Source organism: Rhinoraja longicauda, chromosome 35, assembly GCF_053455715.1.
Source record: "Rhinoraja longicauda isolate Sanriku21f chromosome 35, sRhiLon1.1, whole genome shotgun sequence".
Taxonomy (NCBI): Eukaryota; Metazoa; Chordata; class Chondrichthyes; order Rajiformes; family Arhynchobatidae; genus Rhinoraja; species Rhinoraja longicauda.
Genome location: NC_135987.1, coordinates 2,070,199 through 2,084,939, shown reverse-complemented (window position 1 = coordinate 2,084,939; position 14,741 = coordinate 2,070,199). Strand labels below are relative to the sequence as shown.

Here is a 14,741-nt window from a genome sequence, read left to right as displayed (position 1 = left end):
TGGAGAGGAAGGGTCTCCACCCGAATCGTCACCTATTCCTTTTCTCCAGAGAAAACACTGACCCGCTGAGTTACTCCAGCCCTCTGTGTTTGTGAAAAGCTTCGCCCTGTTGTTCAGTACACGTGAGAATAAACTTAACTTAACTCAGTGGTCAGGTTGTTCAAGACAGGTGAGAAATGCTGGGACTGCGAATGGGTGGGGAGCAGAGAGAGGAGAGGGACTGACACAGGGGGGTGGGGGAGGGACACAGGGGGGTGGGGGAGGGACACAGGGGGGTGGGGGAGGGACACAGGGGGGGTGGGGGAGGGACACTGGGGGGTGGGGGAGGGACACAGGGGGGGTGGGGGAGGGACACTGGGGGGTGGGGGAGGGACACTGGGGGGTGGGGGAGGGACACTGGGGGGTGGGGGGAGGGACACAGGGGGGTGGGGGAGGGACACAGGGGGGTGGGACGGGTACAGGGGGGCGGGGGCACTCCACCCCACAGGCGCCGGCCGGCTGAGCAGCAGAGCCCACAGCGCGGCTCCTTGTCCGGACCTGCACCCGACCAGCACCCACTCCGCACCCACCCCGCCCGGACCCCGCACCCACCCACCCAGCCCGGCAGCGCACACCATGATCTACACGGTGACGGTCGCCACGGGTCTCCAGTGGTTCGAGGGCACGGACGACTACATCTACCTGACGCTGGTGGGCAACGAGGGCAGCAGCGAGCGCACACTGCTCGACAAGCCGAAATATGACGACTTCGAGCGCGGAGCGGTGAGACCCCCGACCCCGGGTAGCGCGGCCCCAGAGCATCACCCGCCGTCCCCCTCCCTCCCTCCCCCCCCTCCCTCCCTCCCTTCCCTCCCCCCCCCCCCCCTCCCTTCCCCCCCCTCCCTCCCTCCCCCCCCCCCCCTCCCCCCCCCCCCCTCCCTCCCCCCCCCCCTTCCCTCCTCCCCTCCCCCCCCCCTCCCCTCCCTCCCCCCCCTCCCTCCCCCCCCCTCCCTCCCTCTACACCTTCTCCCCGTCCCCTCCTCACCCCTTCTGTTCTCTATTCACCTCTATCCCCTCCTGTGCTCTCTTTCCCCTCTCCACCCTTTAATCCCAATGTACATTTTATCAGTCGTTGTATATTTCTGCCTCTCCTTTCTTTAAGCCCTCCCCCTCACACCCCCACACCCCATACACACACCCCACACACACACCCCACACCCACACACACACCCCCACACACACACACCCCCCCACACCCACCCCCCCCCACACACACACACACACACACACACACACCCCATACACACACCCCACACACACACACCCCACACCCACCCCCCCCACACACACCCCCACACACACCCCCACACACACACACCCCACACCCACACACACACACACAACCCCACACACACACCCCCACACACACACACACCCCCCACACACACACACCCCACACACACACCCCCACACACACACACCCCATACACACACCCCCCACACACACACCCCCACCCCCACACACACCCCCACACACGCACCTGTGTGTGTCCGCCCACCTTCCACCACAGTTGCGGGTCCTGGCAAGTTGCCTGTGAACCTCCCCACATTCCCCACACAGGTGCTGCCCTACCCTGACCTGACCTGCTGCCTGTCAGTCTCTGCCAGTGGTAGCGCGGCTCCTCTCGTTGTGAACTTATGGCCCAAATGGCCGTGAAACCAGTGGCGGGTTCTTTTTGCCACTGACCGAGACTGAGTGGGACACAAAGAAGTAAATTGGCCTGAACAGCTCCAGCGAGAGTTGCAAACTCTGCACAAGCAGCTTTGGGGGAGAGGGTGAAACCGGCAGGGCGGCAGCTGCACTACCTGCTGCAGTATTTGATCATTTTCTTCGTGGTAGGTGGATCCTGGAGATTAAGATGCATGGGATCCACAATTAATTGGTTGCTTGGCTGCAGAACCAAGAAGACAGAGGGATGTGGTGTTATTCTGGCTGGAGCCTGTGGCCGGTGGAGTTCTGCTGGGATCAGAGCTGGCACCTCTGTTGTTCCTTATATATTTCAATGATTTGGTCATAAATGTTAAAAGGTTGGTTAGTAATTTTGTACATGACAAATGGTGGAGTTGCAGTCAGTGAGGAAGGTTGTCAAAGTGTACAGTGTGTTACAGGGATGGCCAGCAGATAGATTTAATCTGAGTGTCAGATGTTGGGAGGGCGAGTGTAAAGCAAAGTGTGCAATGGCCAAACCTTCAACACCATTGATATCTAGAAGGATATTGGGGTCCAAGTCCATAGCTCCTTGAAAATGGCAGCACAAATAGATAGACTGATAAAGAATACACACAGTATGTTTGCCTTCATCAGTCAGGACATCTATACACTAAAACTCTCGTTTGTTTGTTCCTGAACTACAGCCAAAGCGGTACACGATAGTGCGATAATTTTAAGCCCACCTTACTCACCGTCATCCCTTTGGTGCTAATGGAAGAAGTTCCATTGAAATCAGTTTAATATTTTTAAAGTTATTCACATTTTAAAGTTTAAATCTATCTCCAAGGGAGGGAGGGGGTAGAGAGAGGGGGGAGGGAGGGGGTAGAGAGAGGGGGGAGGGAGGGGGTAGAGAGAGGGGGGAGGGAGGGGGGAGAGAGAGGGGGGAGGGAGGGGGTAGAGAGAGGGGGGAGGGAGGGGGGAGAGAGAGGGGGGAGGGAGGGGGTAGAGAGAGGAGGGAGGGAGGGGGTAGAGAGAGGGGGGAGGGAGGATAAAGGGAGTTGAGGGGGATGGAGTGGGGAGGAGGGGGAGGAGGGAGGGAATGGGGGAGAGGAGGAGGGAGAGGGAGGAGGAGGGGGGAGAGAGGGGAGGGGGAGGAGAGGGTGCTGCACCAATGCAGGAGAGGTTTGGGCCTGACGGGTCCACTTGATCTCGTAGAGTATAAGAATCAAGAAGCCATTTATTTCACAAAATGCTGGAGTAACTCAGCAGGTGAGGCAGCATTCGTTCTCTCCTGAGATGCTGCCTGACCTGCTGAGTTACTCCAACATTTTGTGAAATAAATACCTTCGATTTGTACCAGCATCTGCAGTTATTTTGTTACAGAGTCAAGAAGCCATGTTGCCATGGACTTGGGTGAGGGCACAGTCAAACTATTGCGTGCAGTTCTGGTCACCCCATTCCAGGAAAGGTGTGGAGGCTTTGTTGAGTGTGAGCAGGCTAGGATTGTGTTCCTTGGAGCACAGGAGGACAAGGGGTGATCCAACAAAGGTGTACAAAATCATGAGGAGGATAGATCAGGTAAACGCACCGAGAAGGGGAATCGGAACCAGAGGACATAGGTTTAAGATGAGGAGGGAAAGATTTAATGGTAACCCGAGGGGTAACTATTTTACACAAAGTGTTGTGGGTGCGTGGAATGAGCTGCTAGAGGAGGTAGTTGGGGCAGGTATTATCGCAACGTTTAAGAAGCATTTAGATAGCTACATGGACAAGATTGGTTTAGAGGGATATGGGCCGAATGCAGGCAGATGGGACTAGTTTAGAGGGGGCGTGGGAATGTTGGGCCAAAGGACCTGTTTCCACGCAGTCTGGCTCTACGATTGTATGGTGCAAAAGAGGTCTACCAGAATGGTGCCTGGATCCAAAATATTGTCCCCAATTCCATTGTGTAATTTTTGTTAACAGTAATATATGAGAATCGTGGTGAATGTATTTGGGATTTTCATCTCGCGATGATTCATGGAAACTCCATGAAATAAAATCTACCATATCAGCCCAACATATGTAATTAGGCTTTGTGGCGCGTCGATAAGCCCGAAATAAAGGCGAGGAGCCAGGTGTTTCGGGAGGGATTTTATTCGTTGTTGTTCTCTAGTCCGGTCGAGTCTGTAAGAGAGATCGCGCCTAAAACCCCGTCCTTTATCCCTGTAGTTAGGGGCCGCCCCCCTGGACCATCCCATTCCCATGGCGAGGGATCAGTAGTGGAATGGCCCGACCCTTGGGAGCCGCCACACGATCCCCGCCCCAAAACCCGAGGCACGAATCGCACCGGCGGGCGCACAACCCGACCGGACCGTGTACGGAAATCGGCCGACAGAGGGGCCGCGGAGGCACAGGTGGAGGGACAGGTGGGGGGGACAGGTGGAGCGGTCAGGTAGAGGGACAGGTGGGGGGGGCAGGTGGAGGGACAGGTGGAGGGACAGGTGGGGGGACAGGTGGAGGGACAGGTGGAGGGACAGGTGGAGGGACAGGTGGAGGGACAGGTGGGGGGACAGGTGAAGGCACAGGTGGGGGGACAGGTGGAGTCACAGGTGGAGGGACAGGTGGAGGGAGCCGCGAAGGGGGGCGACCTCGCGGCCGAGGCTGGGCAACCCGCACCCGGTTGGTCAATGTCCAAATGTGCCGGCTTTAAGCGGTCAATTGACACGGCCGTGCGGGCGGAATGTCCCGTGGTGGGACGTGGGCACGGGTGCAAGCTTGCCAACTCGCTCGCGAAGGCGCTGTAGGGCGGACGAGGGCGGTTCCTCTCGCCCCGGCAACAAGGGCATGAACTCCCCGGGCACCGTGAGCGGTGACCTGTATACGAGCTCCGCTGATGATGAAGCCAGGTCCTCCTTGGGCGCAGTCCGGATGCCCAGCAAGACCCATGGTAGCTCATCCATCCAGTCCGGGCCGGATAGTCGCGCCTTCAGCGCTGCCTTCAGCTGCCGGTGGAACCTCTCCACCAGGCCGTTTGCCTGCGGGTGATAGGCCGTGGTGTGGTGCAGCCGCACGCCCAACAGGTGGGCCATGGCCGACCACAGCTCAGAGGTGAACTGTGGCCCCTGGCCCGATGAGATGATCACTGGCAGCCCAAAGCGAGCGATCCAGTGCGTGGCCAACACACGAGCGCATGTGGCTGTGGCTGTGCCGGCCAGCGGTATGGCCTCCGCCCACTGCATCAAGCGGTCCACCACTGTGAGGAGGTGGGTGATGCCCCGGGACGGTGGGAGAGGGCCCACAATGTCCACATGTAGGTGGTCGACACACCGGCGGGGTAGTCTTGCTGGGCGATAATGGTATGGCCCGACTCTTGGGAGCTGCCACAGCTTGTTAGACTTGACTTGATCTTTACAATGCCAGGCAGTCTCTCAGATCAGCTCATATTTCTCAAAATATAGTCATTTTCTGAGCAATATATTCAGGTAACTCGCAACAAGCTTATTGATGAAGTGAATAATTTCCTAATGTGTTTCTCCTGCCTTAATTAAACAGTGAAGCAACATTTCCCAAGCCCCCTGTTACTGACGCCATTCCCTGTCTCCAGCAATTCCCATCCTAGTTTTCAACCCAGCCCTGCCTGAGCAACAGTGACTGGGGCTGAAATCGCCGGATCCACTCCACATTATTCCGGTCTTTGACCAGACCTCTCTCTGCCTGTTGGCTTTGCTTGCCCAGCCTTGGTGGTGTGATGCATGTGATGTATGGCCCCACCTGCATCACTGTGGCCCACCCTGAGCAGGGTGTTATATTGATAACCAGTGAAGCAAGCAGTTTATAAACCTGGGCTCATCATGTGCCTCACGGCGCCAGAGACCCAAGTTCAATCCTGGCCTCGGCTACAGTCTGTGTGGAGTTTGCACGTTCTCCCTGTGACTGCATGGGGTTCTTTCCAGGAGCTCCGCTTTCCACCCACGTCCCACAGACGGGTTTGTAGGTTAGTTGGCCTCTGTCAATTGCCCCTCGTGTGCAGGGAGTGGATGAAAACATTGGATAACGGAACTCGTGTCAACGCTTGATGGATGGTCGGCATACACTGTGCAATAGGGCTGTTTCCATGTTGTATCTCTGACCTAAACTGAACTAAAGATAGATAGGAAGTGTCAGTGTAACTCAGCGGGTCAGGCACCATCCCCAGAGAAAAATGGATATGCGATGTTTTGGGTCGGGACACTTCTTCAGACCAAAGTAAACGAGGAGGAACTGGGTGATCTGGTCTCCCTGTGTAACACTGCCTAAACTAGGAGGAACTGGGTGGTCTAGTCTCCCTGTGAAACACTGCCTCAGGGTCAGGTTCAACACCGCGTTCCACTTTGGGATGCTACAAGTTTAGCAACGTCTGACTGTCTTTGCTGGCAAGGGGCCATTGCAATCCTAGTCAGACCCTTCCACACACAGGGATGTTGTCCTTGGGTGAGTGAGTTGCAACGTTGGGACTGGTGGTGAGGGGATGGCCGCAGGGTAGGGGATGTGGACAGGTGGGTGACGCCGGTGCCCACAGGAGGCGTGCTCTGGCCCTCCAGAGCCACAGCGCTGTGTTTGGGGCAGGACGGTGGCAGGGAGCTGTGTGAATGCCCGCAATCTGGCCAGGCCTTGAACGTAGGTGCGTGCCTGCACCCTAGGGCTCTCCGCGAGTGTGGAGCCTGGGGAGCTCCCTGTCACAGCAGCGAGCAGCAAATGTGTGGCTCAGGTTGGGAAGTCAGGTGTGGCCCAGACCTTCCGACCCTGACTCCAGTCCAGACCCTGACCTTGCATCTGACCCCGATCCCAACTCTGACCCTGACTCTGCTCCTGACCCCCTGGCCCTGAGCCCAACCCCAGCCCTGACCCTGATTGACCTCCTGATCCTGACCTTCCACCTAACCCCTGATCCTGTCCTTGACCCCAGCCCTGACTCTGACCGCCAGGGCAGAGCACTCAGGCCTCATGTGTGGGGTTGCAGGAGGTCAGACATTTCTGGCAGAACCAAGACTGTGTTCTGTGTGTTGGCCTTACAGACAGCGGGTTCAGTAAAGGTGGGATGTGAGGAGCAGTCCTCATTATGGTTCTCACTCTCATTCCTGTTCATGCCTCACATATTTATTTCTACTTTTATCAAGCCTCCCCTCAACCTCTGTCGTGATGGAGAACACGATTGAAGTTGATCCAACCGCTCCTTGTAGCTGTGGGTCTTTACATGTTCTCACCTGAACTCAGCGTAGGAGCAGGCAAAGGTGCCTGAATGTGATGAATGAAAACATGGGAGTTTAGAAGTTTCCCTTCACCAACACTGGTCCAATGCCGAGTGCCCGTGTCTAATCCTATCACTGCCTGCTGCCACTAACTCTGCTCTCTGCCTCACACAGGTGGATCCCTACATCACTGCCTGCTGCCACTAACTCTGCTCTCTGCCTCACACAGGTGGATCCCTACATCACTGCCTGCTGCCACTAACTCTGCTCTCTGCCTCACACAGGTGGATCCCTACCGCATGATCACGCTGACTGACATCGGTGAGATAATGTTCGTGAGGCTTGAGAAGCACAAGTACTTGGCCAATGATGAATGGTACTGTAGATATGTCTCCATAAAAACCCCAACCGGAGAATCCAAGGTGTTTCCCTGTTACCGATGGATGACTGGCGACATGGAGATGGAGATACGGGATGGGAAAGGTTAGCACCAAACCTGACAATATATTTAATGAGCGGGACTACACCATTCAGCCCCTTGAGACCAGCGTTGCATTTGGTTCAGAACTATTTGCTCCATCTGATGCTAACTTCCTCACCTCTCTTACAAGAGACTCTTGTATCCCAGCTTTCTGTAGTCTCTCCTTGTGACTGCGTGGGTTTCCTCCGGGTGCTCTGGTTTCATCACAAAGACATGTGCCTTTCTAAGTTAATTGGCCTCTGTAAATTGTCCCTCATGTGTAGGGAGTGGATGCGAAAGTGGGATAACGTAGAACAAAAAATCTTATCACCTTATCTTGGTACACGTGACAATAAACTAAACAAAACCAACAGTGACCTGGGCTGAAATTGCCGGATCCACTCCACATTATCCTGGTCTTTGACCAGACCTCTGTCTGTTGGCTTTGCTTGTCTAGCCTTGGGAAAGGAGGGCTGGGCATCGACACCCATGGGAATGGGACGGTCAAGGCTTCAGCTGTGACGCTGGGGTATGGACCGATCACCAAAATGGTCATTGGTGGCCTCACGTACATCACTCTGGCAACTATACAAAAAGAAATGGATGCACTTCTGCACTCGGCCCTGCCCTGGGACCGTGCGGAGGGAGCTTCACTTTGTGTCTAACCTGCGCTGTCCCTGCTCTGGAGTGAAAGTTGGCCTTGGATCTTGCAAAGGGAGGCTTCACCATCCATCGGATGAGTTGATCTGAGGTCGATAATCAAGATATGGTGTCAGTGAATTCTAAAAAGCTGAAGTAATTTAAGGAGAATCTGCAGGCAGGACTCTGTCAGATGACGTGAACAGGTGGGGGTCAGGTTTGGGGAAGGCGTAAAGTGCAAACCCTACACCGATAGCCAAACTTGTAGCTGTGCTTCCTTGCAGCAAGATTACCCCGTGACGACCGTGATGAAGTTGCTAAACAGCACCGATGCAGGGAGCTGCAGCAGAGGCAGAAGGTTTTCAGGTAAATCATGATGTCACGGAACAGTTTTGTTCTTTATTAAGGGGCAACACGCTGTGCAGCGGTAGAGTTGCTGACTTAGACCCGGGCTCGATCCTGACTACAGGTGCTGTCTGTACGTTCTCCCCGTGACCTCGTGGGTTTTCTCTGAGTGCCTCGGTTTCCTGCCACATCCAAAGACGTACAGGTTTGCAGGTGACAAATTGCCTTTGGTAAAAATTGTAAATTGTCCCAACCCCAGTGTAGGACAGTGCTCGTGTACAGGGATCGGTGATCGGCGTGGGCTCGGTGGCCAAAGGGCCTGTTCCGCGCTGCATCTCTAAACTAAACTAAAAACTCAATGAGTTATTTCAGATTAGAGACACCCAGCATAGTTTTGTCAAGGGCATTTGGATCAATCTGATTGAAATTGTTGAAGAGGTAGCCAAGTGTATTGATGAGGATAGTACAGTGACCTGGTTTACTTGGACTTCAGTCAGGTCTTTGACAAGGTCCCACCATGGAGACTCGTCCATAGGCCAGGACCCATGTGCTCCAAGGCATTTTGACAAACTAGATCCAAAATTGGTTTTGTAGTAGGAGACAGAGGGATGGGTTGCTTTTGTGATTATTGGTGTTCCTCAGGGATTGGTGCTGGGATCCTCGTTGTTTGTGATTTGTGCGCGTGTTAATGTAGAAGGCATGATCAGTAAGCTCGCAGATCACACCAAGAATGGCGGGGTTGTAGATGAGGAGGATGGTAGTCTGGCGTTGCAGAGAGATAGCGATGTGTTGGTGAAATGGACCGATAATGGCAGACGGAGTTTAATCCTAATAAATGTGAGCTGATGTATTTTGGGAGGACTGAGGAAGGGAGGGCAGGCACCGTGACTGGTGGGCTCCTGGAGGGCATTGGTGAATAGAGGGGCCTTGCAATACAAGTCCAGAGAGCATTGAAGGTGGCTGTGCAAGTCAATGGTCAGCAAGGCATGTGGGATGCTGACCTTCAGAGGGGGCACTGAGTATAAGAGGGAGGTTTGTCCAATGTATTCAAACTTTAGTTTGGCCTCAGCTGGAATTCTGCGTGCAGTTCTGGGTGACGCACTGTGTGAAGGATGTGACCACACTAACGAGGGGGCAGAGAAGGTTTACCAGGATGTGACCACACTAACGAGGGGGCAGAGAAGGTTTACCAGGATGTGACCCGGGATGGAGATTTTCTGGGGTTTGGAGAGACAGCAGAGGCTTGGTCTGTTCTCCCTGGAGCAGAGGAGATGACGAGGGCACATAACTGAGGGATGTAAAATTCTGAAATGTATGGGTAGGGTGAACTGCAAAATACTTTTCCCATATCAGGCGTAGACAACACAAGAGGACGCAGGGTTAGGTTAGTGGGGAGGAGATTTAGAGCAGGAACTTTCTCAGGCATAGGGAGGTAAGTATCACAATGCATTGGTCGAGTGGTTAATGTGGGGTACCGACACCATATAGGCAATGCCTAGATTAGCACCTTAATGTCCCATACATAGAAGGGTATGGGCCCAGTGCTGGGTGGTGGGATGGTGAGGATGTGGTGGGTAGAATAGCTTATTTCCTTGCTGTGAATCAATGACTTTCTGTATTGATTTCAGATTTTTTGAGCATCTGTAGAGTTTTGCTCTTCCCTCTCTGTGCCACTGTTGATGTTGAGACTGCCCTAGCCTGTCTTTTAATCTGTTTCACAAGCTACTAGTCTGTGTTCTTTCTCCTGACGTGAGGAACACAGCGGATACAACAAATTATCCTCCAACATTTCCGTCACCTCCAACGGGACCCCACCACTGGCCATATCTTCCCATCCCCTCCCCTCTCTGCGTTCCGCAGAGACCGTTCCCTCCGTAACTCCCTGGTCCACTCGTCCCTTCCTACCCAAACCACCCCAACCCCGGGCAACACCTGTCCCTTTACCTCCCCCCTCAACTCCATCCAAGGATCCAAACAGTCTTCCCAGATGAGGCAGAGGTTCACCTGCATCTCCTCCAACCTCGTCTATTGCATCCGCTGCTCCAGATGTCAACTTATTTACATCGGCGAGACCAAACGCAGGCTCGGCGATCGCTTCGCTGAACACCTTCGCTCAGTCCGCCTTAACCAACCTGATCTCCCGGTGGCCGAGCACTTCAACTCCCCCTCCCACTCCCAGTCTGACCTTTCTGCCTCCTCCAGTGCCATAGTGAGGCCCACCGGAGGAACAGCACCTCATATTTCACTTGGGCAGCTTACAGCCCAGCGGTATGAATATTGACTTCCCTAACTTTAAATAGTTCCTCTGTCCCTCTCTTCCCCTCCCAGATCTCCCACTGTCTTCCTGTCTCCAACAGCATCCTTTCTTTGTCCCGCCCCCCCTGACATCAGTCTGAAGAAGGGTCTCGACCCGAAACATCACCCATTCCTTCTCTCCTGAGATGCTGCCTGACCCGCTGAGTTACTCCAGCATTTTGTGATACCTGAGGAACACATACAACCTGTAAGAGAACGGTTGCCGGGAAACGAGCGCTCGTCCAGTCACATGGCATGTCCTAGTTTCTGAACCAAAACTCTGGGAATTATCATCCAGTCATACAGCACTGATCTGGCCCTTCGGCCCAACTTATCCATGCTGACCAACATGCCCCATCTCAGCTAGACCCACCTGACCCAGTTTGGATCAGACCTGTCCTATCCATGTGCAAGTGTCTTTCAATTGTCTGGCTGCAACCTTCCCCCCATTGACGAACTGTACACTGCAAGGGCCAGGAAGCGAGCAGGCAAGATCACCTCTGACCCCTCTCACCCTGGCCACAAACTCTTTGAAGCACTTCCCTCTGGAAGGCGACTCCGGACTGTCAAAGCAGCCACAGCCGGACATAAAAACAGTTTTTTCCCACGAGTGACAGTTCTACTCAATAACCAAAGTCTGTAGTCTCTTTTTTGCTCTGGTTTATTTTCACCCACATGTTTAGACCGTAATGTTGTGTCCTTATTGTTTTGATGTGGTTATGCTTTATTCTTAATTGTTAACTGTATGTTTGTGTTGTCATTTGTGAGCGGAGCACCAAGGCACATTCCTTGTATATGCACATACTTGGCCAATAAACTTATTCATTCATTCATTCATTCATTCAACCTGCCTCTACTACCTCCTCCGTCAGCTTGTTCCATATACCCACTACCCGCTGTGTGAAAAATCTGTGCCAGCATTTCCTGCTAAATCTTTCCCCTCTCACTGTGCTGGGATGGAGATTTGTGAGGCACATTATCATAAACGATTCATGCACAAGTAGCCACCACCCACCTTCACCCCTGTTTGCACAAACCCCTTTAAAGTTGTTCCGGTCTCGTTATATTTCCGCCACATTGAGTCTCTTCACTGCGCTCTCTGTGGTTTTCATGTTACAGGTGGAAGGAATGGCATCCGGGTTTCCCGCTGAGCATTGACGCAAACTCCCACAAGGATTTGCCCCGAGACATTCAGTTTGACACGGAGAAGGAAGTGGACTTTGCGCTGAACTACTCCAAGGCGTAAGTAACACTGGTCTAGCAACTGGGAGATGATGCCCATCTATCCCCAGGTGTGACAGTTCGTGAAGGTGTGTCGGGCAGAGTCCCCACCCCTCCATCCCTAGTGGACCTGTGATTTTAGATTTAGAGATACAGCGCGGAAACAGACCCTTCGGCCCACCGAGTCCGCTCCGCCCAGCGATCCCCGCACACTAACACCATCCTACACACACTAGGGACAATTTTTTTTCAAAGTAAGACTAGTTTCTTGCAGACACAAGGAACTGCAGATGCTAGTTTACAAACAAAGTACAAAGTGCTGGAGTAATTTAGCAGGTCAAACAGCATCTCTGGAGGACATTTTCTGGAGGACATAGACAGGTGACATGTCGAATCAGGACCGCTTCTTCAGACTGTTTGTGGTAGAGAGGAGAATCTGGAAGAGAGGTGGAAGTGGACAGAGCCTGGCAAGTGATAGATGGATACCGTTAGGGTGGTTTGTTTGGAAGGGGACAAGGGAGGATGGGGAGATGAGGGTGGGACAGTGGGAGGAGAGGGGCAACCACGGGCTGCCTGTGGGGTTTGGTTTCCAGCCCCCCAGTTGTGTCTCCGTCCAGTTTTCCTGCAGTTTGCAACAGTAAAGGAGGAGTCAGGATGGCTGACGTTGTCCATCGGAGTGGTCTCCAGCCAAGGACAGTATTAGGAACCACAGGGCATTTGACAAGGACTTCACCCACTGGCGATGGCTGTGACCCACTGTCCTACTGGGGAGAGGGAGCAGCCTTCACAGGCACCACAGGCAGGGCACCAACATACACCAGCTGAGCGACACGGCTTGGTGTGGGTGAGGGAGGGGTGGTGGTGGATACACATCCATAGACTCTCCCACCGTGACAATGTCCACCCCTGCAGTGGTGACAATAGCAGTGGCCAGGTCCTTCCTCCCACCATCCCCATGCTCACCACCCATCTCTACACTCATCCCATTTCCCAGCGCTCTCTGGAGCTTTCAGGTGCTCACCGAAATGCTTCGAACATTGTGAGGGTACCTGCTTCCATCGGGGACTCTCACAACAGCTCAGTGATGCAGTGGTAGAGTTGCTGCCTTAAGGCGCTTGAGACCCGCGTTCAATCCTGCCCACGGGTGCTGTCTGCACGGAGTTTGTACGTTCTCCCTGTGACTGCATCAGTTTCTTCTGTGTGTGCCGGTTTCCTCCCACATTCCAAAGACGTACAGGTTTGTGGGTTAATTGGCTTCTGTAAAATTGTCCCTATGTGTGTAGGATGGAACTAATGTACTGGTGATCATTGGTTGATACGGACTTGGTGGGCCGAGGGGCATGTTTCCACACTGTATCTCTAAACTAAACCAAACATCGCCACCGTGGGCAGTGAGATCCAGTGTCCGGACACTCTCCAAGTGAAAGGTTCTTTCCTGAGGTTCCTTCCCTACTTCCTTTAAACTTGACGTGATTGTGGAGCCTACCAGAGAGAAGGCAATTCTGGATTTAGTGTTGTCCAATGAACCAGATTTAAGAAAGGAACTCAAGGTAAATGAACCGCTTGGAGGTAGCGATCATAATATGATTCGTTTTAATCTGCAATTTGAGAGGGAGACGGTGAAACCAGGAATGTCAGTGTTGCAGTTGAACAAAGAGGACTATGAAGGCATGAGGGAGGAGCTGGCCAAGGTTGAATGGAAAAGGTTCCTGGCTGGAATGACGGTGGAACAGCAATGGCTGGAATTTCTGGGCATAATCCAGAAGATGCAGGATCATTTCATTCCAAAGAGGAAGAAAGATTCTAAGGGGAGTAAGAGGCAACCGTGGCTGACAAGGGAAGTTAGGGATGGAATAAAACTAAAAGAAAAGGTGAATAATATAGCAAAGAGTAGCAGGAAGATAGGAGATTGGGCAACTTTCAAAGGACAACAGAAGGTAACAAAAAGGGCAATACGGGCTGAAAAGATGAGGTACGAGGGTAAGCTGGCCAAGAATATAAAAAAAGGACAGTAAAAGCTTCTTTAGGTAATGTTAAGAGAAAAAGATTAGTAAAGACAAATGTGGGTCCCTTGAAGGCAGACATGGGTGAAATTATTATGGGGAACAAGAAAATGGCAGAAGAGTTGAACAGGTCCTTCAGATCTGTCTTCACTAAGGAAGACACAAACAATCTCCCAGATGTACTGGAGGACAGAGGATCTAGGGAGACAGAGGAACTGAAAGAAATTTGCATTAGGTGAGAAATAGTATTGGGTAGACTGATGGGACTGAAGGCTGATAAATACCTGGGGCCTGATGGTCTGCATCCCAGGGTACTCAAGGAGGTGGCTCTAGAAATCGTGGACGCATTGGTGATCATTTTCCAATGTTCTATAGATTCAGGATCAGTTCCTGTGGATTGGAGGGCAGCTAATGTTATCCCACTTTTCAAGAAAGGAGCGAGAGAGAAAACGTGATTTCAGTGTTTGTAGCGCATCAGTTCCAGAGGCAGTCCAATGTCCGCAATGGGATAGAGGTGAATCCGACAGTATCCACGTTATGGTAGAACCCTTCAGAAGGCTGATCACAGAGGGGATGTTGTTCCTGAGTATGGTTTATCTGCAGAGCATAACACAATCTATCACCTTGCAGAGTCTGGAGCTCAGAGTAGAGACTGCTTCAGTCGGTGTTACATTATCATTAAGCAGCTACAAACATCACTGTCAGCACCACAGCCAAGTGCCCATCTGTGCACAAAGTGCCGCCGGTCAGTGCATGTTCATTCATGCGACAGCCTGCCTACTGTCTTGGGAAAAGGTGAGGCACTTTTGCAAATGGAATCGTGCATAACTTGCCTTTGACCTGCTGGTAATATGCACGTCAATACTGAAGGGCTTTTA

General features: G+C 52.9%; 1 protein-coding gene across 2 annotated transcripts in view; it reads left to right on the top strand.

Annotated features, from left to right (window-relative positions):
* Positions 1-610: 610 nt before the first annotated feature.
* The window catches only part of LOC144610039 (polyunsaturated fatty acid 5-lipoxygenase-like), a 49,793-nt gene continuing 35,662 nt past the window's right edge, over positions 611-14,741 (top strand). The window contains exons 1-4 of one of the 2 annotated variants that reach the window (XM_078428512.1): positions 611-762; positions 7,185-7,383; positions 8,284-8,365; positions 11,759-11,881. In XM_078428512.1, the coding sequence (XP_078284638.1) occupies positions 616-762; positions 7,185-7,383; positions 8,284-8,365; positions 11,759-11,881 (551 nt within the window). In that variant the 5' untranslated portion in view covers positions 611-615. The remainder of the gene's footprint in view (positions 763-7,184; positions 7,384-8,283; positions 8,366-11,758; positions 11,882-14,741) is intronic. The other variant, XM_078428513.1, reaches the window with a different exon arrangement.